The sequence below is a fragment of the Canis lupus genome, chromosome 5 (assembly GCF_011100685.1).
Source record: "Canis lupus familiaris isolate Mischka breed German Shepherd chromosome 5, alternate assembly UU_Cfam_GSD_1.0, whole genome shotgun sequence".
Classification (NCBI taxonomy): Eukaryota; Metazoa; Chordata; class Mammalia; order Carnivora; family Canidae; genus Canis; species Canis lupus.
This window is the reverse complement of record NC_049226.1, coordinates 44,263,845-44,291,431: the sequence shown is the minus strand read 5'-3', so window position 1 is coordinate 44,291,431 and position 27,587 is coordinate 44,263,845. Positions and strand designations below refer to the sequence as shown.

At 40.0% G+C, this 27,587-nt stretch overlaps 1 protein-coding gene across 25 annotated transcripts in view; it reads left to right on the top strand.

Annotated features, from left to right (window-relative positions):
- The first annotated feature begins 10,242 nt into the window (after positions 1-10,242).
- Positions 10,243-27,587, top strand: part of SGIP1 (SH3GL interacting endocytic adaptor 1) — a 201,927-nt gene continuing 184,582 nt past the window's right edge. For 5 of the 25 annotated variants that reach the window (XM_038537221.1, XM_038537220.1, XM_038537217.1 and 2 more), the window contains exon 1: positions 10,982-11,353. In XM_038537221.1, the coding sequence (XP_038393149.1) occupies positions 11,344-11,353 (10 nt within the window). In that variant the 5' untranslated portion in view covers positions 10,982-11,343. Of the gene's footprint in view, positions 10,368-10,580; positions 10,924-10,975; positions 11,354-27,587 lie in introns of those variants that run through there. The other 20 variants (XM_038537206.1, XM_038537199.1, XM_038537207.1 and 17 more) reach the window with 8 other exon arrangements.

Here is a 27,587-nt window from a genome sequence, read left to right as displayed (position 1 = left end):
CTTCAGACATTTTTGGTCATACTCCTTGATTGTACTGATGGTAGATTCTGCAATGAGTTGGATTGGACCATAATCACAGAACCCACAAGAAGACCTGGAGATGGACTTTGTGGAAATACTGCCCAATTTTAATTGATAAATACACTTGCATGTGTGCATGCACATGTACACACCTCATATATTATACATCTACACATGCACATCACGAAACAGAAAGCAAGCCATACACATCTTATTTACTTTCAGCTGGGAAATCAGAGCAACTTTCAATTTACTTCGAGAGACAGGCCTAATTGCAGCAGAAGCTCCCAAGGCTCCTCCCACTTCTGTCAGCTTGCAGCCATGCTCCCCTCCGTTGGGGTCTGTTGACAAGGCACCTTCTAGACACCTGCTGACAGGGACAAGGAGCTTATGGGTTTTGAGTGAAAAGGATTTGCTAAATAAAGCTTCAGTCCAAGCCTTCAACCCTGTCTCCCAGAGGTCAGGGAGCTAAAGTCCTTCATGGCTATGGAAATCACAATGTGAACTAATGAATTGTTTACATTTTAGAGCTTGCTGCTTGACTCGGATTCCCAGTTAAACCCAGTTAGGCAATTAAGCTTGTGCAATTATATTTTCAAAAGGGAAAATACAGAGTGAGAAAGCTTCCTTTTTATAGTCAAATAATTAGTGGTGAGTATGACTCCATTTAGAGAGTCATTTATTGCCAAAGATTGATTGTGGCCTAATCTAAACATCAAAACATCATCCTGGTGAAATTAAGTCTACCAAGAACCAAGGCTCTTTTCCTTCTGTGAATCAATTCTGTATCACTTTAATTCCTTGGCTAATATGACATATTACATATTCAAATATCTTTATTTCCTTTTGACTCTTTCCTTTGGTCTAGCACATGATTTATTTAGTTTGTAGTGGTCATTAAAAAAGAGGTGGTGAATACCGGTGGAAAAAAACCATTTTAAGATGGAGATGGTTTCATCTAGGCTTGATTCTTAAAAGATTTATTGGTCTTACTCCATCCATGTCTTTGAACTAAGTTGACCTACTGATTCTTATTTTGACTAATAATCTTTAAAAAGAAAAGAGCTTCATTTAGAACTCCTTTGCAAGGGACAAATAGCCAACCTGAACTTGTTTGAGCAAAATGGGGATGTTATTCATTCTTCTAACTGTAGGAAGATCAGAAAAAACAGGAGTTAAAAAACAAAAAAGGTAGAGGTGCTTACAAGCCAGTAGGACTGGCTCTGTCTTCCTCTTTCTCCTTCTCAGTTGCATTCCCTACACACAGGCTTTGTCCAGGGGAAGGACGTGGCTGCTGTGGCTGCTGCTGTGGCTCCAGGTTTACATTCATACAGCTCGAGTACCTAACAGGAAAAGGCTCCTCACTCACAGGTTTAGTTTCTTAAACCTCAGGGAAGATTTCTAATTGGGCTGGCTTGACCTACAACATGGGGAATAAGGTATTATTGGTTCATCTTGGGCCAGGTATCTCTCCCTTGACCCAACACTGGGGATAAAGAGGTATAGCCATGTTGGGAGGTGACAGAACCATTTCTTCTTCATGATGGAATGTAGTGGGAAGAAAAAGGGAACTTCTCCCCCCAAAAAGGAGAATGGTGTTAACAGAGCAAAGGAGAAATATTGAATCCCAAAATAATAATTAATATTCTCAAGACAGACTTACAATCCTGTAACTTCAAGGTTAAATCATGGGCTTTAGAGTCAGACAAATGTGAGTTCAAATCTCAGCTCTAATACTTTCTGTTTTCTTGAACAAATTATTTTCTACTTCTGAGCCTCTATTTTCTCATTTGTAAAATGGGACTAGAATACTTATATCATGGGTTTGGGGGAATTACTTGAAGTAATGCTCACAAATTACTTAGCAGGACTGCCTATAGAATGCTTAATAAAATGTAAGATGCTATGAAATGCCTAAAAAACTCAGCTATTATCATGATGCCCTATGTTTTTTTCATTTCTGGTTGCTCTAATAACAACCTCACTAAACAGGTTTGGCTTTTGGATCCAATCTGAGAGGTAATTTTCTGGGTGTATATTCCTACTATGATCTTCCCAGACCTCTCTAATAAAAAAAAATATATTTGTTTATCAAATAATTTTTTTTAAAGATTTTATTTATTTACTCATGAGACACACAGAGAGAGAGAGAGGCAGAGACACAGGCAGAGGGAGGAGCAGGCTCCATGCAGGGAGCTGGACATGGGACTCGATCCCGGGTCTCCAGGATCACACCCTGGGCCCAAGGCGGCGCTAAACCGCTGAGCCACCCAGGCTGCCCTATCAAATAATTTTTGTGGCAGACTGGGTGGCTTAGTGGTTTAGCGCCACCTTTAGCCCAGGGTGTGATCCTGGAGACCCGGGATCGAGTCCCATGTTGGGCTCCCTGCATGGAGCCTGCTTCTCCCTCTGCCTGTGTCTCTGCCTTTCTCTCTCTCTCCCTGTGTCTCTCATGAATAAATAAATAAAAATCTTTTAAAGAATAATAATTTTGGACTCCAAATATGCATCCAGCATTGTGTTATCTCTTGTAGGAAATGTCAAAGAAATAGAAGGTATGGTCCCTTTTTTCTAGACCTCTATTGAGGTAACAACTAATAGACACAAAATAATTAGGAGATGACAAGCTATATTATCAGAAGCAGATGTGGTACATGCAGTAGGAGTTAAGAGAGTGAAAGATCCTTTTCAGTTGGATCTCAGTTTCTGAGAGGATTTGAGTTTGACGTTGAAAAAAAGCATGGCATTTATAGAGATAAAAGTAGGCATTTCAGATTAGGTGAGTGCAAGGAGAGAATGGCCAGAGCAAAATGGAGCAAGTAGTGTTGTGTTTTGAAGGAGAGATTGCTCTCAAGGATCCTTCCTCCCACTTTACCATACATAAACACAGCTTTCACTCCCAAGGCTATGAGAAGTGAATAAGGAAGGTCAGCAGCCCTAGGAATCACAGTAAGAAGCAAATGTAGATTCCGGATGTGTTAAGGCATATATGTATGATATGTGGAGGGTGATGAAGGGCAGATAAATAGTTCAGAGTACAGGGAAATCTACAGTGGGAAATAGTGGAGGAAACAAAGATGAGGTCCAAAAGGTGAATATACCTTTAGTGCCTAAGACTCAAGGGAAATGAAGGCCATTGGGATTGAGAAAGTCAAGCAACTGTGAAATAGGTATGGCTGATCATGGAAGGGATGCTGAAGTCATGAATAATGAGGACAGGTGGTGAGATAAAGAGGATTATGATACAGTTGCTAAAGTCATAGAGAAAAGTTTAACCAGGAGTTGGTCTGGGGTTGGTTAAAAAAAAAAAGAAAAAAAAAAAAAGAAACAACTAAAATGGGGGAAAGTAAGAGGGATGGATCCTAAAAGATATTTTGGTAATGGCAGCAAATGATTGACACAGAGGCTGAAATAGAGAAATAAGAAAATGCCAATCACTGCTCTTCACCTAGTGAGTAGGGGATGAGGGTGGGATAGGGGAAAGGGAGATGGCCTCCAGTACAGTGGATATATGCAACTTTCCTAGGCCTCCTCTCTGCCCCAGCTAGCTGCTCCGCCTTTGTGTTGCCCTAGCTAAGAACATTTATAAATCTCTGTTTAATTATCAGTTTGCTCATCTGCCTCCTCCGCCATGCAATATGCCTCTTGAAAGGATTATGACTTTTTCATCTCAGTATCCCAAACCCTGAAAGTTCCGGAGCATTGACAATTCTTTTTTTTTTTTTTTTTTTTTTTAATGATAGTCACAGAGAGAGAGAGAGAGGCAGAGACACAGGCAGAGGGAGAAGCAGGCTTCATGCACCGGGAGCTTGACGTGGGACTTGATCCCGGATCTCCAGGATCGCGCCCTGGGCCAAAGGCAGGCGCTAAACCGCTGGCCACCCAGGGATCCCGACAATTCTTAACATATTTTTGTCATATGAAAAAAATGAATGCATGTGGAGTGGTGGTGATATGGACCATTAACACATAACCCTCACATGTAACTCATCCCCCTCGTCCACAGTGTTTATTGGGTCGGGGTTCTGTCAGTCTCTAGAACAGCACTATCCAATAGAAATACAATGTGACCACAATTATGAACCACAGGTATAATTTGAACTTTTCAAGTACACATTTTATTTAATAGTGTATAGAATAATATCATTTCAACATACAATCAATCTAAAAACAATTAACAGGATATTTTAGATTCTCTTTGTTCTGTACTCTTGTTGAAGTCCGGTGTGCATTTCAACACTTATATCATCTCAGTGTAGAACAAACATATTGTAAGTGCTAACTAAATAGACGCTTGTAGCTAGTGACTAGATATTGTGATTCTAGAACATACCTAGTTCTTTCCCTTTTGATGGTCTCTACATTTTCTTCTGTTTAGATTTCTCTTCCTCTAACTCTTCTAAAAAATATGTATTTTTATTATATCATCCATAAAAGACTATATACACATCTAACGTGGAAACATATGTAAACAGTACACACTATATACACACTACATATAAATTGTATAGAGATTAACACAATGAAGTTTTATTTCTCGTGCATTTCAAGTCTAATGTAGATCAAGTAGCTCTCTACCATTTGGGAGGGATAAAGAGGCAAGGAGTATGTGTAGGATGTTTGCAAAGGCCAGTGTTGGAAAATTCCAGTGCCTAATTTAGTCATATAACTTCACCCAGATGCAAGAAAGGCCAACAAATACAGTCTTCCTAGGTATTCAGATAGAGAAATGGTAAAACATTATAACTGTTTCCAACACAATTTCATATCTTTTTTTTTTCTTTCCCAGTTTTTTGGCCAGCATCCATAGAAGAATATTAAATACTATACGACAATGATGACAAAAAGCATTTAAGTCTTATTCCTAATTTTAATAAAGGCTTTTTTTCATTGTGTCTCCATTTAATAAGAGGAAGATTTGGGGAAGAGATTTGTGTATTTTATCATCCTAAGGAAGTTTTTATCTCTTTTTTTTTGTGAATAAGGGTTTTGTTTAATGAGTGATATAAGTTGGAATTTATCAGATATCTTTTCAGCAACGGTGGAGACAATATAATTTTCTTTTTAGTAGCTTAATGTTGTGAATTATGCTCATAGATTTTTTTTAAATGTTGAACTATTTTTCTTACTCCTAGAATAGTCTATTTATGATATGTATATGTATGTATATGTATAATATTTTTGAAAAGCTGGATTTTGCTTGCTGTTATTTTATTTAAAAATTTTGTATGATATTCAAGAATAAGACTGAACTATATAGTCTCTTTTTAAAAATTATTTTTTTACCAGGTTTTGTAATTCATAATTAATTTTGGAACTTTTTCTGTTTCTCTAGTTTCTTGAACTGTTAAAACTGCATCTGTGTTAACTGATTCCTCAAAGAAAAAGAATTCCACTATGCTTGGGCCAGTCATTGTTGCTATGGGTCTGTGCTTCCGGCATATTGCACTGGGCCTATCAATGTTTCCTATTGGCAGTATTCTCTATAACCTTGATTACAGCTATAACATTCAAACATTTTTTAAAGATTTATTTATTTTAGGGGGGAATGGGCAGAGGGTGAGAATCTTTCAAGTAGACTCCCTATTGAGTGCAGAGCCCATTGCAGGGCTTAATCACACCACCCATGAGAAGATCATGATCTGAGCTGAAACCAAGAATCTGATACTTAACTGACTGAGCCACCTAGATGCCCCTAACATTTAAACATTTCTAATGAGAATATTTTTACTATTATCATGCACTCTTCCTGGCCTTCAGTCTGGTTTTTTTTTTTTTTTTTTTTTTTTTTGAGAAAGAGAGAGAGAGCAGGTGCCTGAGTGGGGGTGGGAGATGGGGGGATGGAAGGGAGATGGGTAGGGGAAGGTGGGGAGAGATCATGACCTGAGCCTAAATCAAGAGTCAGACCCTTAACTGATGGAGCCACACAGCTGCCCCCTACTCTTTTGTCATAGCACTCTGATCTTATCTGTTGTTGTCATATCCCTAAAATTTTATCAAAAGTAAAAAACAGATTTTTTTCAATGCCTTTCCAGTTTTCTACATTTCCTCTGTTTTCAGTGAGAGTGTTTCCTCTGCTTTGGGGAAGTATAATTGTTTGTTTCCTTCCTCTTTTGAAGCTGCTGACTCTCCTGATGTGCTCAGTCTTTATTGCTTAGCTTTATCCATGTACCTCTAGATTAAGCAGTACTCCCAGCTGATATACATTCCTTCAGTACTCTGGTAGGTCTGGGCAGGGACAGAGCAGTGGGTGGAGAGCATACCAGGGCATATCTTGTATTTGGGATAAGGGAAACAAGAAGTGTGGTCTGCTTCCCCACAGTGAAGAGGAGGATGGGGTCTGCAGTTTTTCTCATGATGTAGCGAGTGCGAAAATATGAATAACTTCTCAAGTATGCTGGATGGGGTTAGGGTAACAGTCTCAGTCCCTCTGGATCATGAATCCTTTTATCAGTTTTATCTTAGGTGAACTGAGTAATGTCTATGGCGGACAGCTTTTGTTTCATAGTTTCTCTCTTATTCCGGGAATAGTGCTCCTTCTTTCTTTAACAATGCTTTTTCTACCCCTCCAATTATATAGGGGGTTCATACTATTGAGGGTTGTCACCAAAATTTGCCTATCTCCTCTCCATGTTTAGTCACAGTGGTAAGCATGTGTCTAAGTTCTATGTAAGTTTTGGTTTAAATAAGTCCAGTAAAAAAAAAAAAAAAATAATAATAATAATAAGTCCAGTATGATACCACATCAACCTGGTCCCATTGTCTGGTCCAAAGGGTGAACAATGAGCCAAGCCAGTTCGATCAGAGCCCTTCTCCAGAAGGTTTTTGAAGTAGATCTTGAATGGTCAAGTTCTGAAGATGTGAGCTTAGAGAATTTAAATGGCCAGCTATCAGACCCCAGGGGAAAAAATTAGTAAGAGAAAACCAGCTGACATGCTGAGAGAAACAGAGTCACGAGTACTTGGTTCTGGTAACAAAGTTTCCTGGAGCATCCTAATTCTTGCTTTCTCTCAGCTATTCAGTCCTTCATGTAACTCTGTGAGCTACATGAATAAAGCCCCCTTTGGCCATGTCAATTCCAATTGGCATTCTTCATTCTAACCAAGAATATAGTGAGTTTGGGCTTTATATACATATATATAATATATATATACATATATTTATATATAAATATATAAATCTGTCTCTTGTAAATATATATAAATATACAAATCTCTCTCATATTTAAAAATATATATTTCACCTATTTCATCCCACAGAAGTCTAACTCTTCCGGTGGGACCTTGCTGATTTCCAGGACTTGGACAATATTTTCTATTCTACATTCTGTGAATTTCCTTAGCAGGGACTGAAAGTGTGACAGAATCAAATGTCATGCTAACATTATAATCTTGGAGATATATATGTATCTCTCTATATAGATATATATCTATATATATCCATTTATTAAATGTCACCCCATGTTAATTTTCTTTCCTCCTTCTTTTGTGACTCAGTTCTCATGATTTTTTTTCTCTTTGTGAACTATAAACAGATTTTCCCCAAACACTAAAATTGGGAAATTGTGAAGAAATTCAACTTTTATAGTAAGAATACAATAGGATTTGATTCCAAAAGACATGTATAACAGGGCATCACCACCATACAAATGTTATTTCAGAAAAAAAAAAAATTCAATGTCTAGTGACTTCAGCAATTAAGTTTTTAGTCTTGGACTAGTTGTAGGACCTGAGAGCCTAGTATGATCTGGGTGCACACTCACCATCCTGGACTAAATCCCTTAAGGCAGTCCTGGCACTTTGATGCAAGTTAGTAATTTAACCAATCTTTTTCACAGATCCTTTGACTTCCATTTAAAATTTGCAAAATATATTCCATTATTTCAGCAGCTAAAAATTCTCCTTTGTACTTGTTGGTAAGCAAAAACTGTACTAAGAAATAATGAAATTTGAGCCACAATATAATGTGTTATCTTTGTTCTTGAGAAAAACATTTTCCCCCCAAAACCTATGAGAAGACAAAATTAACTGTTCCATAACATACTTGAGCAATTTTTTTACTTGAAGCAGAACTTTGTTCATCAGGTGTTCTCACAGTGGATAATTAGCAATTGGTAATTACAAATGGTAAGAAAGTTGCACAAAGTTTAACCAGTCTCCAGACTAGCCTTACCACCTTTAACTCCACATCCCTTTCTTGGTCCTTCTCTGACAATCATATCCAGATACTTCTTTTTCCTATAAACACCCCACTGACGAAAAAAATATTTGAATTGTCTCTGTTTCTAACTAGCTGCCTTGCTGCATGTCTAAGACAAAACTGATGTGTGTCCATACTAAATCTGAGAAGTTAGCCCTAATACTCTGTAGAATGTATAATGGGTGAGGGAAGGCAGGCAGCCTGGCTTTCTCTGGTTCTTTTGCCCCCTAATATCTCTGACAATTTTTATCACCACACCTTGGTGCTTGCACTTGCCTCAGGATTTTTTCTGAGCCATTTTTCTTATTTCGGATTCCTTATTTGATTTAGAACTGCCACTCCAAGCCCATTCCATTTTTTTTCTCCCTTGAACTTTAAAATTCCATCTCTGAAAGTGGACTTCCTGAACTTCCTTTGTTTCAAATCTCTCTTCTACTCACCTGTCCCCTGGAACCTCAGAAGGCTCCAATTTCTTCCACTTCTGGATGCATCCCTTGGTCTTTCACTAAGCTGTTCTTTGTGTATGTGGTATAATTCTCAGCTACAAATTTCTCTGATGCCTCTGGCAGCCCCTTGGTGATAACACTGATATTAAAAAGCTAACGGGGGGGGGGGGGGGGGGCTATTATGCTCCAGACACAATGCTAAGTAATTTACTGGCAAAGTATTTAGAACACTGTTTGGCACATAATAAGTCATTAATAAAGGTTTGTTATTGCTACTATTTATAGTCCTATGAATGTGGTACTATTTTTATCTTCACTTCACAGATAAGGAAACTGTGAGGCAGAGAGAATTACATAACTTGTACAGGGTCACAGACCTCATTAAGTGGCAAGGACAGAATTGATCCCAGTCTGTTTGATGCCAGTATTTATCCATTTTCTTAACCACTACTGAAAATTTGGCTAAATGAACACACACACACACGCACGCACACATGAATCTTGTTCCTGTGGTTTTCAGACCAGTATGAGTTGTACTCAACATAGCTTTTGCTCTGAAATTCTCTTCTCTTTTAAAATTCAACTGCCTCATAGATATAAGGAAAAAGGCACAAGCATTTGTACCTCCCTGGAGAGTGTCATTGGGAAATTTTGAGGCTACTGAAATATGTATCCTTAGGGAGAATAAGGAGTTTAAAAAAAAAAAAAGTCTAAGTTGCTAAGGAACTGAGTTTTTGGTGTTTTGTTTGTTTGTTGTTTAACTATTAGTATGCTCTTCAGTCAGCTTTTTGAGTTCTATTTTCTTTCCTAGTCCTTAGCCGGCAATAGCTCACATTTACTCTGGTAGAAAGAACTACACGATGTCAGGGACTAAGCAATATTAAAAGTTTGCGGATATATTTACAACATAAAAGATTCATAATGGCCTTAGAGACTCAACACTGACCACGCGATGCATCTTAACTTCTTTTCATTTGATGCTCACAGTTGGTCTGGGCTGTTATGGCTTTTTCTCCCAATGCTGTTGCTGGACTGCAGAGGGAGAAATGCCCACTTCTGCGCTCGTCCCTGCAGTTCTCCAGAGGACCTTCCCTTTCTTCGGATCTCCCCTCCCCCCCGCTCCCTCGCACGGGCCGCTGCCTGCTTCTTCCTTAGCTGCCGGAGCCTGCCAGCGAGGAACCGCAGCTCGCGGGCCCCCAGGGCCTGAGGCCCCTCGGAAGGCTCCCGGCGCTTCTGGGGACCGGTCAGGGGGCAGATTCTCGGCCCCAGCAGCCCGGGTGCCGTCACCCTTCCCGCGGAGGCAGCAGCCCGGCACCCGCAGCGCGTCCCTGGAAGCTGCAGACCCCTGAGCTCCACGCCCCGCCCCCGGGCCAGCACCCCGCACCGACGCCTCCCTGCGGATTTCCGCTGGGCTGGGGTGAACGACTGGGCTGCGCGACCCGCACAGATGCCGAAGGCGCGCTGCGAAAAAATCGTGTGCTCTGGAAGAAAGTTGGTTTCCTCCAGGGCCTGCGGTTGGCGGCGCAGCCCCTGCACCCGGGGCGGCGGCGGCTGCCGCGTGCGGGGCCCGGGGCGGGGACCGGGGCGGGGACCGGGGCGCGTCCAGGTGCCGCGGGCGCCCGGCCTGCGGTCCTCGCCCCCGCCTCCCGCCCCAGGAATGATCTCGAGCGTTGCCAGGTTGATTCCAGAGCCCCCACTCGGGTGGGTTCTTTTGTTTCTTTGTTTTAATGACACTTCCCAGCCCTTGGGCATGTCACGCGCGATTAATTCCCTGGCTCTGTTGAAGGCAGCTGGGATGAAATTTCTTCTGCATCATCCTTTTGGGGATAATTGCTTCTGATGTGACGTCAGCCGGATTGATTTTTTTTTTTCTTTCTCTCTTGAAAGAGAGAGGGAGGGAGGGAGAAAGAAAGAGGGAGGGAGAGAGGGATGAGAGAGAGGGAGAGAGAGACTGACTCACGCGTGTGCGGAGGCCGCAGGCAGACCTTAACGTCTGGAGTTCCTTCAGGGCCAAAGACGACGGGAATGGGAGCTTAGAAGTGTGCGGCTAAGACACCAGAGTGCATGGAATTCTTGGCAAGTTTTTCTTAAAACAAAGCAAAACAAACCGATGCCCTCCGCGGCGAGCCACGTAGGTGCTCCTCGCGTGCCCGAGCCCCCCGTCCAGCTGGCAGCTCTGACAATCGATCGCGGGGACCCAGCCGCTGCAAGGGGGCTCCAGAAGACGACGAGGAGGGGCGGGGAAGTGCGTCACCAGGTGGGGAAGGGGCCGTGCACTTGGTGACCAGCGGGAGGGGTGGGAGCGGAGGGGAATAGGGACGGAAAATAGGTTCTGTGTGCTCTCCCGGGGTATTGTGTCAGGAGACGCAGGCTGGCTGCCATGTGACGCGGTCCAGCGCCGAAGGGATTGGCCAGGGCGGCGCAGGCGGTGCAGCTCGGCCGGGTTGCCGCTCCTCTCCCTTTCTCTCGCAGCATCTTCCCGGGAGCCCGTAGGTGAAGCGGCACCAGCAGCATCCATGGCCTGTCTTGGGGGTTAACGCTCGTCTCGTTTGGCTTCGGCAGTGGACGGAGCAGACCTCTCGGCGGCAGCGTTGCGAGGACCTAGCTGCGACCTGGAATCCCATCCTCCTGTATTTTTTCAGACTCCTTGGAAATTAAGGAATGCAATTCCGCCACCATGATGGAAGGTAGGATGCTTTCTGCTGTGGTTGACTGGCTTCAGGCAAGGTTTGGGCAGAACGGCATTGAAGAATGTGTGCGGCCAGTGTTTGTGGCTCTGGTCTCGAACCTGGTCGCCAGGATTTGCAAGCAGCAATGCTGCAGTTTGCTTGCCGCGGACCAGGGCTCAGACTAATGGAATCAAACCACAAGGCTTCTGTTTAGCTCAGAACCTACAGAGCTCCCAGCTCTTTTGAGAGAGAGAGAGAGAGAGAGAGAACAACAACAAACCACAAAACCATAAAGTGCTTCCAGGGAGCAGAGATAGAGCTAAGAAAGAGCTTGCAGAGCAAATAAGTTGGGAGAGAAGATAAGGTTTTCTGCTCTGGGTTCCTGGGACTACACTGATTAAACATTTACAATGGAAACTTGTTTTCTGAAATTGACATTAGCGAGGAGAGGTCATTGACAGAGTTATCCATGCTGTCATTTTCAGTGAACTGTTTAACATTTAAAAAAAAATTCTTTTATTTTTATCTCTGCAATTTACATCTTATTGTTGGGGTGACAGGTGCAGCAAATTTGGTCCATAAGATATAGTTATAGGAGGATGCCATTGCAACGGAATGAGCAATATGAGGAAAATATCTGGGCCTCTCAGCCCCGGATTCAGGGTCTTACCGGGTTAAAAAAAGAATTTTGTTCTTCTTAAATGCATTCCTGTGCAATGATTCCTAACCAAGCACCAAATGATTATTTACTGATTACCTTTTTGCATTCAATATTAAGTGTAAGAAGGAACTTTCCCTGGGGAGATGTTGTTTAAACTATATTTTATTCTACTGAATTACCCTTCCAAGCCTGAGATAGTGACAGCCAGGATTGCCTCAAAAAAGCATCAAGCTGATTAAGAAAGAAGCAGGCAGCCTTACCCTGGCTTTGATTTTGTTTTCACACTAAAGGATGGTGCAAAACTCCTGGCCTTTCCTAAGATGACAGGCAGAAATTTGTCCCTAGCCTGGATTTCACAATGCAGAATCGAGTGCATAATGGGTCTCAAATCAGCCATGAAAATGGCAGAGAGGCCACCTCTTAAGCCAAGGTCTGTCCTACAGATTTTAAACATTCATTAGAAATTTACCAAAATGGAATCAGAGAAGGATGGTTTCAAAAAGCAATGGTATAGCCCACTTATTTCGGGAGAAATGAATTCCTTTTGCTCTCTCTGTCATGATGTCAAACATTGTTAATGTAATTTGAGGGAGTGAAGAATTCTACAGTCATGGCCCACAGATTTTAGAAAATAGCCTTAAAAGAGAAATTGGGTATCATTTTGTCATGGAGCCTGGGTCTTGTCTGCAAAGGGCTCTCAAGCTAGTTCTTTAAAATACAGGTCTAAATAAACTGAGATTACTAACGGCCTAAGATGTAATGATTTTCATCAATAGAAAATGAATTTAATCTTTGAATAACAAGGCAAGACAAACAGAAAGAGTATTACTGTAACACTTTTCAATTTAAACTCATGTAGATTACTCTCTTCAGAAAAAAAAGAAAGAAAGAAAGAAAGAATTTTGTCTATAGAGGTACTATGTTTCTCCAGCTAAATTTCATTTGTAGCATTTCCTAATGAGATATCTGCATACATCCTAATTAGGTTTGAATCTTACACAGGCAAGTAGAAGATCTTGCATTTCTACTTCTTGCCTTGCAAACTATGGAGTTAAAGTGTCTTTTTTGAAGGAAGTAATATTTATTGACGCTCATTAATGACTTTCCTGGGAATATTGTCTATTGTGCCATCCGAGAATGTCAGGCAGTTCAAAGCCCTATGATAAGCCTATCTGAGCTGCCTAAACTGAAAGGAGAACTGTAACAAAGACGTGTGTTGGAGCTGAATTAGCACCATTGCTCTGAGTCTGCCAAATTCATCTAATGAAGGATGCTATGCTAGTACTGTTTTGAATTAGAGGTGACACTATGGATGCAGTTGCCTTCCGTCAAATCCCTGAAAAAGAAAATGGAAAGATTCCCATTGGCTTCGAAATTTATATGAAACTAATCATTTTTATCTACTCATAGTTCATACTTAAATGCTTTTCAAGACTTATTATCTTAATGGTTCAGTGACCTTTTAAGGCAGGTAGGAACCTTAACTAGAAATCAATTTGCCTATCAAAAACCTTTTAACTTAGTTGCTAGTCTTTTTGGCAATATATGTATGTTTCTGATATTGCATCCCAGAATTCACCTCTGAATTGCTCTTATTCCAAATATGTGACAGAGCAGTTATTATTTTTCACTTAACTCATCCCTAGAGGCAACTAGGCTGTTCGTTCCATCCATCACAATAACCTTGGAAAGATAAGGAACCCCTTAAAAGTCACCCTAAAATCCTGTCATGGAAGCCCTCTGCTGAAACATTAGTGGGCTCTGAGAATGTGTCACCCGACATTAAGATGGTTAAATGATGTCTCTCCTCAACAGTACATTTCATATATGCATCGGTGCGTGCATACACACACACACACAGTTACACACACATGTAGTAGTCGACACATATATATATTATTAAGGAAGGGAGAGAGCCCACATTTACACTGTATATATTTCTATATTCACCAAAATGTTTTAGTCTGCTGCTCAGGAAAAGCATGGCCATGGCAACTTTTCAAAGCTACTTCTCTACTTCGTGTAAAACAGGAGTAAACAAAGATTCTTCAGAATGGCTCATAGTTTAGTTTTGTGTTCTTGTTTTGATGGAACAAGATATGGGCTCCATTCATTCAATGCCTATTGGAAATCCTGGTCATAGATGAGGAAGGTTACTACCTCCCCAGTGATGCTAGCTTCATAGAAGGTAGTGAAATAATACTGCAGGGACCTCAAACATCTTTTTTTTTTTTTAAGATTTTATTTATTTATATATTCATGAGAGACACACAGAGAGAGGCAGAGACACAGGCAGAGGGAGAAGGAGGCTCCACGCAGGGATCCCTACCTGGGACTTGATCCCGGGTCCCCAGGATCACCCCTGGGCCAAAGGCAGCACCAAACCGCTGAGCCACCTGGGCTGCCCGACCTCAAACATCTTACCAGTAGTTTGTCCCTCCATGATTCCTTTTAAATCTTTTGATTTAAAAACATATATTTTAATTTGATATTTGACTCACTGATTACTGCAGTCTTTATTATTTGGCAGTGGTTGGTATTGAGTTGTGTTTTTCCTAAGGAATGCCACATGATAGGGAGCCCTGTGTGGTATGACTGTGAAGGGAAAGAGGGTGAGCAAAGGTAGTCATTTGCTAACAGGCACGTGTACTGGTTAAGCTTTCGATACAGTCTATGTGATTAGGGCAACTCTTGAAGGATTCTGTTGTTATTGCATACTATCGTTAAAGTTTGAAAATGCCATTTTGGATATCCCTTCAAAGATAAATGGAACAAAGTCAGGGTTTCTTAGGACATCTGTTTTTTTTTTTATAGGGCAGCCTAGGAAGTTTTCCCTCATCTTGCAGAACTGCACTGCAAGTTATTGTGCTTTTAGTTCCATAGTCGGGCTCTTAGGTGCTGTCCTAGAAGGGTAAGGTTTTGGGTGCCAGTGGTTTCATCCTATAACAATTTTTTTAAATTAATAAGCACATTATTAAGGGCTTATTGTATAGGATGATTTAATACATTTTATTATATTTACCATTCACGATAATCTGTAAGTGTATTCTGCATGCAATACTTTTTCAAACTTGCAAAAATTAAAAAAAATATTTTGAGGCAGAAAAATGGCAAAATGGAATGTGAACCCAAGTTCATGGTTTGTTTGTTTGTTTGGTCAATTCAAGTTCTTATAAATAGTATAAACTGAAGTGGAGTTCTTTATAATGTCATAAATGTATTGCTTCCTTCAATTTTAGAGGAAAAACAATGAACCATCATAGTCACCTGGATGTTTTACATTAACGTATTTACCTCAGAAGACCTAATTACATGTTTTTCTTGAATTCTGATAAATGGAGATGAGAATTTTCTGGACTCAAGTTCACTTAGCAACAAAGCTCATACATTTGGCCTATCATAATATCTTATAATAGGAACCATTTTAAAATTTGTATCAAGATGGGCATCCTAACCTAATTGAAAACTAGAACTTGGTTTCTTGGATGGACACATTCTGTCTCTCTTTTAAATATGAATACGCACAGAACCATACCCTCAACTCCTCGTTAATACTCTTTATCTCAAACTTCTTAGACAATTTTGAACGATTCTAGATTAACTGAGCTTTTGTTGTTGCAATGAACCTCATAATAGTAAAGATTGTTTTTTCCTATCTAGAAATAGAGTTTTATTTATTTGGAAAATTCTTTGATCTGATCAAAAACAAAGCATTTTGGAGCTGGACCTGTTCATTTTCTAGTTAGCAAAGAAGTTTTAAAGAGAATACTTCCCAGAAAGAGTGAAGTTATTTTGGAAAATCTTAAGCATGAATATGAGATTCTAATATATGGGTCATCGTGTATGTCATTTCTCTTCTTCCCCAAGGCTCTGTGTCAGAAGGAGCCTTCTTATATATATAAGTTCCCAAACAATTCCAGAGGTCAAAACTTTAAATTTCTAAGAAGAATATGCAGTCTTCAAAAAATTATCTTAGACAAACCATTCTAGAAGACTCTGGATAATTCTTTCTGTTGGACTTGCCACATTCATTATCCATGTTTCAAATAAACAAATTGCAGGAAGTCACCAACTCACAGTTCTCATGTTCCTGAAAGTTTGTTTACGAATTGCTCATTTGAAACAAGTATTCCCATAGGAATAATGACATATATGTTGATTAGATTCTCACACTCGTTCAAAGGCTATTAACCCATTATCTAGTTGAAATACTAAATATTTGCAACGAAATGTGTGAAGAACAGTATGGTTACCACAGTAAGTAGCCAGAAAGGAACAATGGAATTAAATATGTTTTCAATTGTAAATGATGTTATTTGTGAAAAGGAAGGTTTCATTAGAGGACAATGAGGATATGGAGAAAAAATATGAAGGGAGTTTTAAGGTATATTTTCAGAAGTTGTAGAGACTTATGACACTGAATTTTCAATTATGTTCAATTTTACTTCCATACTCATGGTTTACTTTTCTCAATTCAATTTCATCATATATACTACTATTAAACTGTCATTACTTTCGTTATGTAAACTTGCGAATGGAATTAATAAAGGGAGAGAGAATTTACTGAGATGATGGTACAGGGGTTGGAAGAAGAAAATGCTTAAGGGATCATGATGGTTTGGGGCTCCTCTCTAAAAAAAATCTCTGAGGAGTAATGAACTGAGTAAGGAGAAGATCAGAGATAGAAGGGGACTGAGGGGCATGAGAAGGGCAGGATATCCTCCAGGACAAAGGGGTGTGTGTGGCAGGAGTGTTGGGCCTAACTGGTTCCTATGTTGACTACCAAATATTTCTGTGAGCACTGGCTGGTTTGCTTACCAGGGAGAGAGCTACGGTGGGTGGAGGTCAGTGTCCACTGAGGAGGGGTCAGTCTGCATTCTTGGCACATGTTTGCCCTCTAACTACATCCACAGAATTTCAGGGAGATATTTAGAATCTCTATTTAAATATCTTATGTCGTGTCACTTGTTTAAAAAGCTTCTGTATCTTCTCATTTCTGTTAAAATCCATTGCAGATGGAAGGCTGCATACTCAGACCTGCCAGGCCTGTCCAAGCTCGTGGAATGCCTTACTGCCAGTGTCAGAGTGTTTGGAACAAATAAACTTTTCTGCCTCAGGGCTTTTGCTCTACCTAGAGCATGATTTTGCCAATTCCCAGACTGTTTTCTTGTGGTCCCAGCAAAACTACCACCTCCTTGGAGGACTTCCCTATCCTCTTGTCATCCCAAACTCTTAAACACACAGGCCTGGGCCCCTGAGTACATCCCAGTCCACTCTCTCTCCTCAGAGATGTATTTATGATTCCTGGTCATTTAATGGTGTATGGGCTGAATTTCTCACTCAGAGCTAAGCTCCACAAGGACAGGACTCTGGTCTATCAGGTTCACCTCCTCATTCTTAGTTCTTGACACACAGTGGATGCTTAGTGTGTTTATCCATTGGAGAAGTGAGGAAAACCAGATATAAATGACCCTGATGGCTTCATGTGGTAACACTGTTAAGGTATTTTTGGGGGCATTATAGTTGATGTAGGAAAAAATAAATGCTCAAATTTGTGTTCTCGCTGGAGAATAAACATGAAGTGATTAAGAAAAAGAATGAAGTATTATGGAATGGGATATTGTGAGATACAGATAATATATTTTGGGAAGCAAAAGAAAAAGAAATGGTCCATTTGAAAATATGTGCTTGAGTTTGAATCATTTTGATGATTAGCTCTGAAGAAATTATTTTATAATGGGAAAGACAAGTGATAGCACAGCCATTCAAAGAAATCCCGAGAAAATCCCAGGAGCAGTGCTGCCAATGAGCCTATACATATTTTTCATTTTTTCTCTCCCTTCTGCTTTCCTTTATTTCTGCCCTCCCTATATCTACTTCCATCATCCTTCTACCTCATCTTTCTCTTCCTGGACTATCTTTCCTTTTCTCTGCTTTATGACCAGATCTGAAAACACTGGCTTCTAGAGCTGGAGTATGACTTGGAATCTGGCAAGTATTTTTAAGTAAGTAAATGAATACAGATGAGCATAATGTTGTACAATGTATTTGTGCAAGCAGTGGCAGTGTGATGATGGTAAATGAGGTTTTTCAAATGCCAAATTATTCTTGATCAGAGAATCCATTAGTCTTAGAAGCTCAGTTTGTTTACCGAATTTGTGTAGTTTGGATGTCTTTGGTAGAAAGAGCATGGACCCAGAGGCAGACTTAGGTTTGAGTCTAAGTGTTGTGACTGCTTGGCTGTGTGCCTTGAGGAGGTTACTTTACCTTCCTGGGGTTCTGTTTCCTTGCAAATAAAATGAGAGAATTGATCTGCCTATCTCTAGAACTTCTAGTTTTAAGAGTCTCTGGCATTCACTGAATGGTTTGGATTCCCCAAACTTACTCCCTCCAAGGTTTAAATTGAATTATTGAGTCTTTTTCCTCCCATCTCAAAATATGCTTGTCTTAATACAAGAATAATCCAAATGTATTACTATCTGCCTTTCACTGGCTACTCCTCTGCTGTTCTTTTGTATAGATGCCATTGGTTAATTTTGCCCCTTTTCAGTATTGGAAGAGAAAGGTGCAGTTACACAACCCTTATCTCTAGTCCCTAGCATAGAACTGTCTGTGTTATTCATCAGAAATTGCATGAATTGTATGAATGCATACTAGGTGTTCGACTCTGTGCTGGAGGTCTAAATACAAATTCCTGCCTACATGGACCTTCCTGTTTGATGCAAGAGAGATGGGAAAATAAAATGAAACACAGAGTACATTTGATGAGGATAAGAACTTTGGAGAAGAATCAAGTGGAGAAAGGAGATAGAGGAAATTGTGGGAGAGAGGAAGGAGTAGGGTAGATGGGATTGCAATTGTAAATAAGGTGGTAATGGGTAGCCTCACTGAGAAGACATATGAGCAAAGACTTGAAGGAGTGGAGAGGGTGAGCAGCCATGTAATTATTCAGGGGATGAGTCCAAAGAGGTGGGAGAAAGAGCATGTACAAATGCTCAGAACATGGGCAGAACGGCAAGGACGTCAGTGCTTCTGGACAAAAGCACAAGGGGATGTTCAAGAGAGGGACTCCAAGGTAACACATAAGCAGACATCTGTGAATCTTGAGTGATAGGAAAGCCAGCTTCCTTTTGTGTTGGTCAGTTGGCATGAGCCGATGTTATCCATGTGTCTAGTGACAGGTGGGCATTCAGAAGCCTGGCATTTTGATACTGGTTCTGTGGTGCCTCTTGGACTCATCTTTCCACGTATTTAAGTAAATAGATAAATATCATGCTCTTACCTTAGTTCGTGGTTCCAATCCTAGAGTTAGAGTTGAGTGTGACTTGAAGGGGCTGGATCTCCTGACTAGCTCTATGACCTTGAATGAGTTCTGGCACTGCTTTGGCCTCAGCATCCCCATTTATAAGGTAGGAATAATGCTGGCTCTCTATCTCACAGAATCATAGGGAAGGTAGAATGAGATAATAAATATGAGAACATCTGAAGAAGAGTGGTGCAAATGCCAGTTATTTTCTCAGATCACTCTCTTTCTTAGTCCTATTGTTATATGTGGGTTCCTTAGCATACAGTGGCTAGGCATTACAGCTCACTATTTGACTGGTCAAGTAGATTATTGCTGGACCTCTTCTGCAGATCTACAGATTTCTTTTCTCCTCACTGTACTGTTAATTACTAGCATGTTCCACCATCCTTGATTCCCAATGTCCATGGGTTACACTATCCATTTCTTGACCTTGGAAGGCATCACTAATCAATCTTAACTATCTTTCTCTCTGGCCTCAGCGTCTATCTTAACATCATATTCCAGGCCACTTCTGCTAGTTGTTTGGGACTGGCACATGAGATGATAGCATGTTGCTTTCCCTACCATAGGCAGCTTCCCAAAGTTGAAAAACAATGGGTAAACCTGGGATGTAGGTGGTCTCACTGTACATCCAACCTTTACAATTGCCCTTAGTGTATCACTGAAAGATGGCAGGTGAAAACTTGCTTACAGCACTAGGTATGGTAGCAGTAGTGGGAAATGCAAGCCTCACAACAGGTAGGACCCTACCTCTGTACTATAGACTTTAACCACCAAGTTTTCCTTAGCCTCCTCGTGCCTCCAGTTCAAAGACCTGTGTCTACCAGATAGTCAAGCCACAGTCAGTGATTGGATTCATTTTTCATTTCTCCTTCCTGCTTGCCTCATAGCGGTAGGTTCTTTAGAGTTATAGATTATCCTTCCTAAAAGATCTTGGCTTTGTCCTCTCCCTTTCATCCTCTGCTACCACACCTGATCAGATTTTGCTGCTTCCAATCCATGCTTCTCACAGCCATCAAAGGCATCACTTTCCCCATCTGCCTTTGATTGTTCCCATGCTTCTAAGATGAAGTACAAATGCTTTAGTTGCTGTGTAACACTTTCACACACAGGCTCTTTATCTGCTCATATCCCACTATGCCAGCCAGCCAGGAGCTCCATGTCCTCTTTCCTTTGTATGTGCTATTCCTACCCTTATCCACACAGTCACAGTCTGTTCTGATCATTCAAGGTCCAACAGAAGTGCCCCTCTTCAATGAAGCCTCTCCACATTCCCCATGTTGAAAGTGAGGTGCTCCCTGAGCTCACTTGGCAATCAGTCCTTGCCCTCCTAAGGCCACATATCAGAAGGTTTAAGAGCACTGGCTTTGGAGTCAGGCTGGTCTAGATTAAATGTCATGTATGTGACCTTGGGAAGCTAGTGAACCTGCTTCCTCATCTAGAAGATGGAAATGATAATAACAGTAACTTTCTCATTGTTAATTTAATCATGTGCTGTTGTAAGGATTAAATCAGAAAGTGCACTGTAGCAGTGTGTTCTCCAGAGATTACAGAACCAATAGGTTAAGAAGGAGACAGAGAGAGAGAGAGAGAAAGAGAGAGGGAGAGGTTGAGGGTCAGGGAGAGGGGAAGAAAGAGGGTGAGGGAAAGGGAAAGAGAGGGAGAGAAAGAGATATTTTTAAGGAACTGGTTCACTTTATTGTTGGGATGGCAAGTCTAGAAGCCATAGAGCAAGCTGGTGGGTAGGGATTGAGGCTACAGTCTTGAGGTAAAGTGTTAAGCTCTCAATACTATTTAGCTGCTATTTTCTGTTTATATACCTACTTTGTTTGCTCTTCCACCAAGAACCAAGGACTCTGCCAAAGCAGGGACCATGTCTCACTCAATTTTTTATTCCCAATGTGTGGCACGGGTAAGTACTTAACAAAAATTCAGTGAATGAATGAATGCTGTTGAGGGATCACAACTTTTTGGGAAATATGCACGCCACCCAGTGTACGGTTATCATGAGGCTTATATAAGTTAACATATGTAAAATATTGAGAAAAGTATTTGGTCCATAGCAAAGGTATATTAAATGTTACTCTGCTGGGAACATTGAAGGCTCCAGTATGGATGCCAGGCAGTACCCAGGATCATAAGCCCTCTCTTCTCCCCAGAGCTCCCATCTGCTGCGTAGGATCAGTCTGGCTGAGAGCCACACTTTGGTTCAGAAGCATGCAGTTAACCTAGTATCTCACACAGTCTGCTTGACTACTTTAATTGTTTTGCTCTCATTTTAAGAGAGATCAGGTTTCATTGTAGAAAACTCAGAAAATAGGAAGATACAAAGGAGAAATTGAAATCACCAATTATCTCGTTATTATGAAATAACTAACCACTACTACAATTTGTTGAGTGTAGAACATGGACTTCGGGGACAATCTGAAGCCCTTTAAGTCTCAGCAGTATTACCAGTAAAGAGAGTGAAATGACACCTTCCACATAAGATTGTGCGGGAATTAATTAAGATAATGTATGGATTTCAGTTAGCACTTAACCTGAGATGTTAAGTAAGCACTCAATGAATGCCAGCTCTTAATAGCTTTATAGGCAAAATAAATATTTATGTCAAAGAACTCAATTTGATCTATTTATATGTATACATACATGTGTGTACATACACACTCAGACACACACAGATTTTTCACTTGACATTAGATGGTAACCACTGTCCTACACAGTGTGTATATTAGTTAAGAGTATAGGATCTGGGACAAACTTCCCAGATGCAAACCTTGTCCCCTCTACACTTGCCAACTATATAACATTTCGGCAAATTATTTAACCCTTTTGTGCTGCAATTTCTTCTTCTGTATGGCATAATCCATATCAGAAAAGGCTATTATAAGGATTAAATGAGTTTAACATGTTATATATCATTAGTGTTATTTTTATAATATATAATTACATACATGAGACATATAATATACATAAAAACAGTATTTGGTACACAGTAAACACTCAGTCAAGAGGTGTTAGCCATCATTATCATCCTTATGAAACAGTCTCCACAAACGTTATTTATACTGGTTATAGAATATCCATTGCATTGTCATTTCTGTACCTATTCCCCTGTTGTCAGACATTTAGACTGTTAGCTGGAGCTTGATTTGTATATTGAGCTAGAATGGCTCATATTGATGAGTGACATGATGTGTCATGAATTCTTCATTTTCATTTAATAAGGTAGCTTGGTGAGGCGGAAGGAGTTCTGTGTTAGGTTCTAGTCCTGACATCGCTCCCTGCCAGCTGAGTGACTTTGGACAAACTATTTAACATTGGGAAGAGAAAGCAAAGCAGTAGAAAGAATAATTGATTTTAATTCAAAAAATTCTTAAATCTCCTGGCACCATTCTTTGTTAGCAAAGAGGATGAGGCCAAGAATTTGCCAGGTGGGTAAGAATTGATTTTCTTGTATCCTCTTTAAAGATCCTGGCTGTTTATTTTGAGCAAGTCACCATCTCTTCTATTTTCCCATCTGTGGAGTAGGAAATGAGCTCTCCTGCCTTTCTCACTTGGTTGTGAATACCAAAGCACAAAATATATGTGAAAATATTTCTAAAAGCAGTAAATTAATATATAAATATAACGTAGTATTAGGGCTGTTGTTATATTTAGTATCTTGGAAACTATTTTCAAGTAAAGATTAGGTTAAATAATTTTGAAGGTACTAACTAGTTTTAAAATTCAATCCTCTACGATGAGGGTTGCAGGTTGTATCCCTATTACAGTTAACTCTTCTCCTCATACTTTCCACCTTTCACATATACAAATGATTTTCTTCATTCCTGGATACTAGGAGAAGAACACCTTCCCTCATTTGATGAAATATTTATTTGAATAGAAAATGCTACATGAAAAAAAAAAGAAAATGCTACATGTAATTTTGCGAAACTGAGTAAAAATATTGTTTCTAATAATGAATATGTAGTGGAATGATTAAAATGCATTTTAAAGTGTGCTCAAATAACATCTATCTTGGCCTAGTTACAGAAATATTGTTCTGTATGTAATCTCAGCGAGATCTAATCCATGCAATCTTATTATTAGATCAAATTATTTAATCTGGATTTCTTCTTTTGAGTTTTCCACCATCTTCTGTCTTTGTGGCAACCTACCTTACACCGGCAGATTGAGGCATAGAGTTTTGCTCTCTTGATGAATTTTGACTAAGATACAGAGGAAGGTTTTTTTTTAGTGGCAGTGGAATTCTGTGAGCTAGCCATGGTTCTAAGTGTGGGATATAAGTAAGCAAAACACACAGAGTCCTTGCTCTGCTGGAACTTGCATTCAACTATGAGGAGACAAGACTCACAAACCAAATGAATAAACAAGAGAATTTCAGATGGTGATAAAATCAGTGAAAAACGAAGAATCATTTGGAAAAGAGTGGAAAGTGGTGGTCAAAGCTGCTTTAGATGGTAAAGGAAGCATTTAAGCTGAGACTTCATCACACTGTGACATGTAAAGATCTGAGAGTAGAGTATTTCAGGGAGTGAGAACTGCAGGGGCAAATGACTGCCTGGATCTTGTTTAAGCTCAAGGAACAAAAGAAAAGCCAGTGTGGCTGGAGACCAGTGAAAGCAGGGAAAGGACACGGCAGAGAAGGAAGGCAAGATTCAAATCAGGCAGGGCTCTGTGAGCAATGGAGATGGATCTGGAATTGATTGGGAGGCAGTGGAAAGCCACTGAAGGGGTTTAAGGAGAAGGTCACATTTCCATTTGCATCTTTAAGCAATTATTTTGAATGTTGGATGGAGAAGTAGCTACAGATGGCCCTCTGGGTTTTTTTTTTTTTTTTTCTGTTGTTGTTGTTATTGTTTTGAGAGGAGATTGTCTTGAGTCTGTGTTTGAGTAATAAATACTCTGACTTTATTTAAATGTTATGTTTATTTTCAGGAAAGCTAAGAGAGATTGGAAGGGACTGTAGTGCCCTTCCCCAATGCCATTCAGCACTGTCACTGCTGAGGCCTGAGGGCTCAGGTGATGGTTTAATTCAGCTATTGGAAAAACTCTTTTTCTAACCCAAATGGTTCTGATAGTAGATTTTTTTCAGAGTCATGTTGACAGGTAAAAAAGATGAAGATCTTAGAGTATATCATGTTTTTTTTTTCATGTACTTGTTTTTAATGGCTTTGAAGCACTTCAATTATTTGATAGTCATTTTGATACTGAATCAGATAGTTTATTAGGCTGGCTTTCATCACTGAAGCTCTTTCCCCTCTAAGCCAGATCAGAAAAATAGAAGTACTTAAGAGATCTTGTTGTTAACAGAGGTTGACCTCTCTGTGTTCCATTTTTCTCCACACGTTTCCGTTAAAACCTCTTGTGTCCTCGCTCAATTTCATTGATGTAGATCCTTACTGTCTCTCTTACTTGTGCACGCCTCTGACTCTAGCTCCTCTCCTCCTTCAGGGGCTGAAACTGTCTGTGCTCTGAAATGTATTTGTAACCCAGAGGAAAACACAGGAAGCTTCCTGTAGGTGGGGCTTGTTCCTGTTCCAATCTTCTTTATACTAAGAGCTCTGTTTTCCTTTTCTAATGATTTATATGATATAGCAGGTAAGTACATAGACCTAGAAGTCAAAACAAACCTGGGTTCAAATCCTGCCTCTGCAATTTACTGGCTGTGTGCTTTTGGGCAAGCCTGAGCTGTAAGTCATCTTCCTTCCTTCCTTCCTGCCTGCCTGCCTGCCTTCCTCCCTCCCTCCCTCCTTTTCTTTTTCTTTCTTTCTTTCTTTGCTTTTTAATCTATCACAATTTACAAGGTTTTCAGCAAGTATTTATTAAAGCTCCAAACATCATTCTACGTCCTAGGTACATATGATAAGTAACATGAACACACACCTTGTGAAGCTTACAATATAGTGACAAAGACATTAAATTAATTGGTAAGGGTAACTAAGTGATTATAAATGAGCAAAGTGCTATAAGGGAAACACTGAATTCTCAAAGAGCTTTTTAAATGTGTGACCTAACCTGGTAAGATGAGGGTGAGTCAGAGTTGTTAGAAGCATCACAAAAGCATTGCTTTTATCATACAGTAGTCCCCCCTTATCTGTGGGTTCACTTTTGGCAGTTTCAGTTACCCATGGTCAACCAGTCAACAGATGATCCTCCGTCTGACTTCAGAAGGTCAATAGTAGCCTAACACGAAGTCCCACTGCCTATGTCATTCATCTCACTTCATCTCATCATGTAGGCATTTTATCATCTCACATCATCACAAGAAGAGTATTATACAATAAGATATTGTGAGAGAGAGAGAGACTGCATTCACATAGCTTTTATTACAGTGTATTCTTATAATTGTTCTATTGTACTATTACTGTTGCTAATTTCTTATTGTACCTATTTTATAAATTAAAGTTTATCATATGTATGCATGTATATATAAAAAAACAGTATTTATAGGGTTTGGTACTATCTGTAGTTTCAGGCATCCACTGGGGATTTAGGAAGGTATCCCCAATGGAGAAGAGGGGACTACTGTATGACCTTTGCCTTCAATCAATCATAATTATTGTTATTGCTATTATTATCATTACTGTTGTCACTGTTAATATTATACTCACCCTGCACCTGTATATATGGGATTCAGTGAGCCTTCCCAGAACTTGTTATGTGGTTGCTCCAAAAATGTCGATTGACTATGTTCTTGGTTACTTGCCTAGAACTGCTTTGTATCTGTGCTCCCTGACTCCTGCCAGCGTACTTCGTTTCTGACCTGGTATCTGAGTAGTTTCTGGGGCTAGCCACTCAGATTTTGGGTGCCATCCATACCTTGGCTCTCCCAGATCCCTTAGAAAGCTCTTGATCTTACTGTTCTATCTCCTAAATGAATGTCAACCAAATCCCAACATGACAACTGCTGTGTTGCTGTGCTATGCTAGACTTCTGAACAAGTGAAGCTTTTAGAAAATTTCCTGAAAGAAAAGAGAGCGTCTCCCTCTCTCTTGAAGCCCTTTAAAGAGCCCATTGCTACACCCACTCTGCAATATGAGCAGGTACCTGTTCTAGCTGAATTAACGAACCTTATGTATTTAATTATGTATTTCTTCTTGTTAGCTTATCAGACAGTCCTTTTTTATTCACCTCTGACCTAGAGTCAGAGTTTTCCATTCCTCCATACCAAACAAAGCCTATGAAAATATGTTTTTTAAATTTTGATATTGTCAGTGCATATGTGATACATATGTCTGTATGTGGTCAACTCTTGATTTTCCCAGCGATTGGTGAGAGGAATAGCTCTTTATGGTCATTATCTCCAAATCACCTCTTTACTGCAGTTGCTTATCCCTGATTTAAGTTCTTCTTTTTCTTTCTGTTCTCAAGGTCTACTTGAGTAGTAAGGTCTACTAATAGGTAGCTGCCCTATAACTTACCAAAAGATGGCTGCTCAGAGCAACCTTTGATCTATGGATATTGCATAGTAGAAAATAATAAGAATAATATTTTCTCGGAAATGCTCTGTAATTTCTTGTAACAAGTAGGTACAGCTATAACTACTGCCTTCCCCAGGAGTAGGAAACATTTAAGTAGAGCTCAGATTTATTAATATAAAAATAGCTACCATTTCTTGAGCTCCTGCCATGTGCCAGGGAGTGTTCTTAAATGTTTTTTTAAAGACTTTATTTACATATTCATGAGAGACACAGAGAGAGAGGCAGAGGGAGAAGCAGACTTCCCAAGGGGAACCTGATGCAGGACTCGATCCCAGGATCCCAAGATCACAACCTGAGCCAAAGGCAAATGTTCAACCACTGAGCCTCCCAGGTGTCTCTGTTCCTAAATTTTCTATAGGCATTTGTCTCTATCTAATCTCTGTGGGATTACTATTATAATAATTATCTCCATTACATAAATGACAAAACTGAGAATCAGGGAGTTTATGAGTTGCCCAAATATTTAGAACTTGTACACTGATGTTTCTGATTCCCAAACTTATGAACCACTGAATAATATCATTTTTCAAATTTTACCTTTGAGAAATTATATTTAATGTATTCCCAAGTAAGGGCAAAACAGTAACATCAGAACAATTGGAAGTTTACAATAGGGGCACCAGGGAAATCCCTGGGTGGCTCAGCGGTTTAGTGCCCAGGGCTTGATCCTGGAGTCCCGGGATCGAGTCCTACGTTGGGCTCCCTGGATGGAGCCTGCTTCTCCCTCTGCCTGTGTCTCTGCTCCTCTCTCTCTCTGTCTCTCATGAATAAATAAATAAAATCTTTTTTAAAAATTAA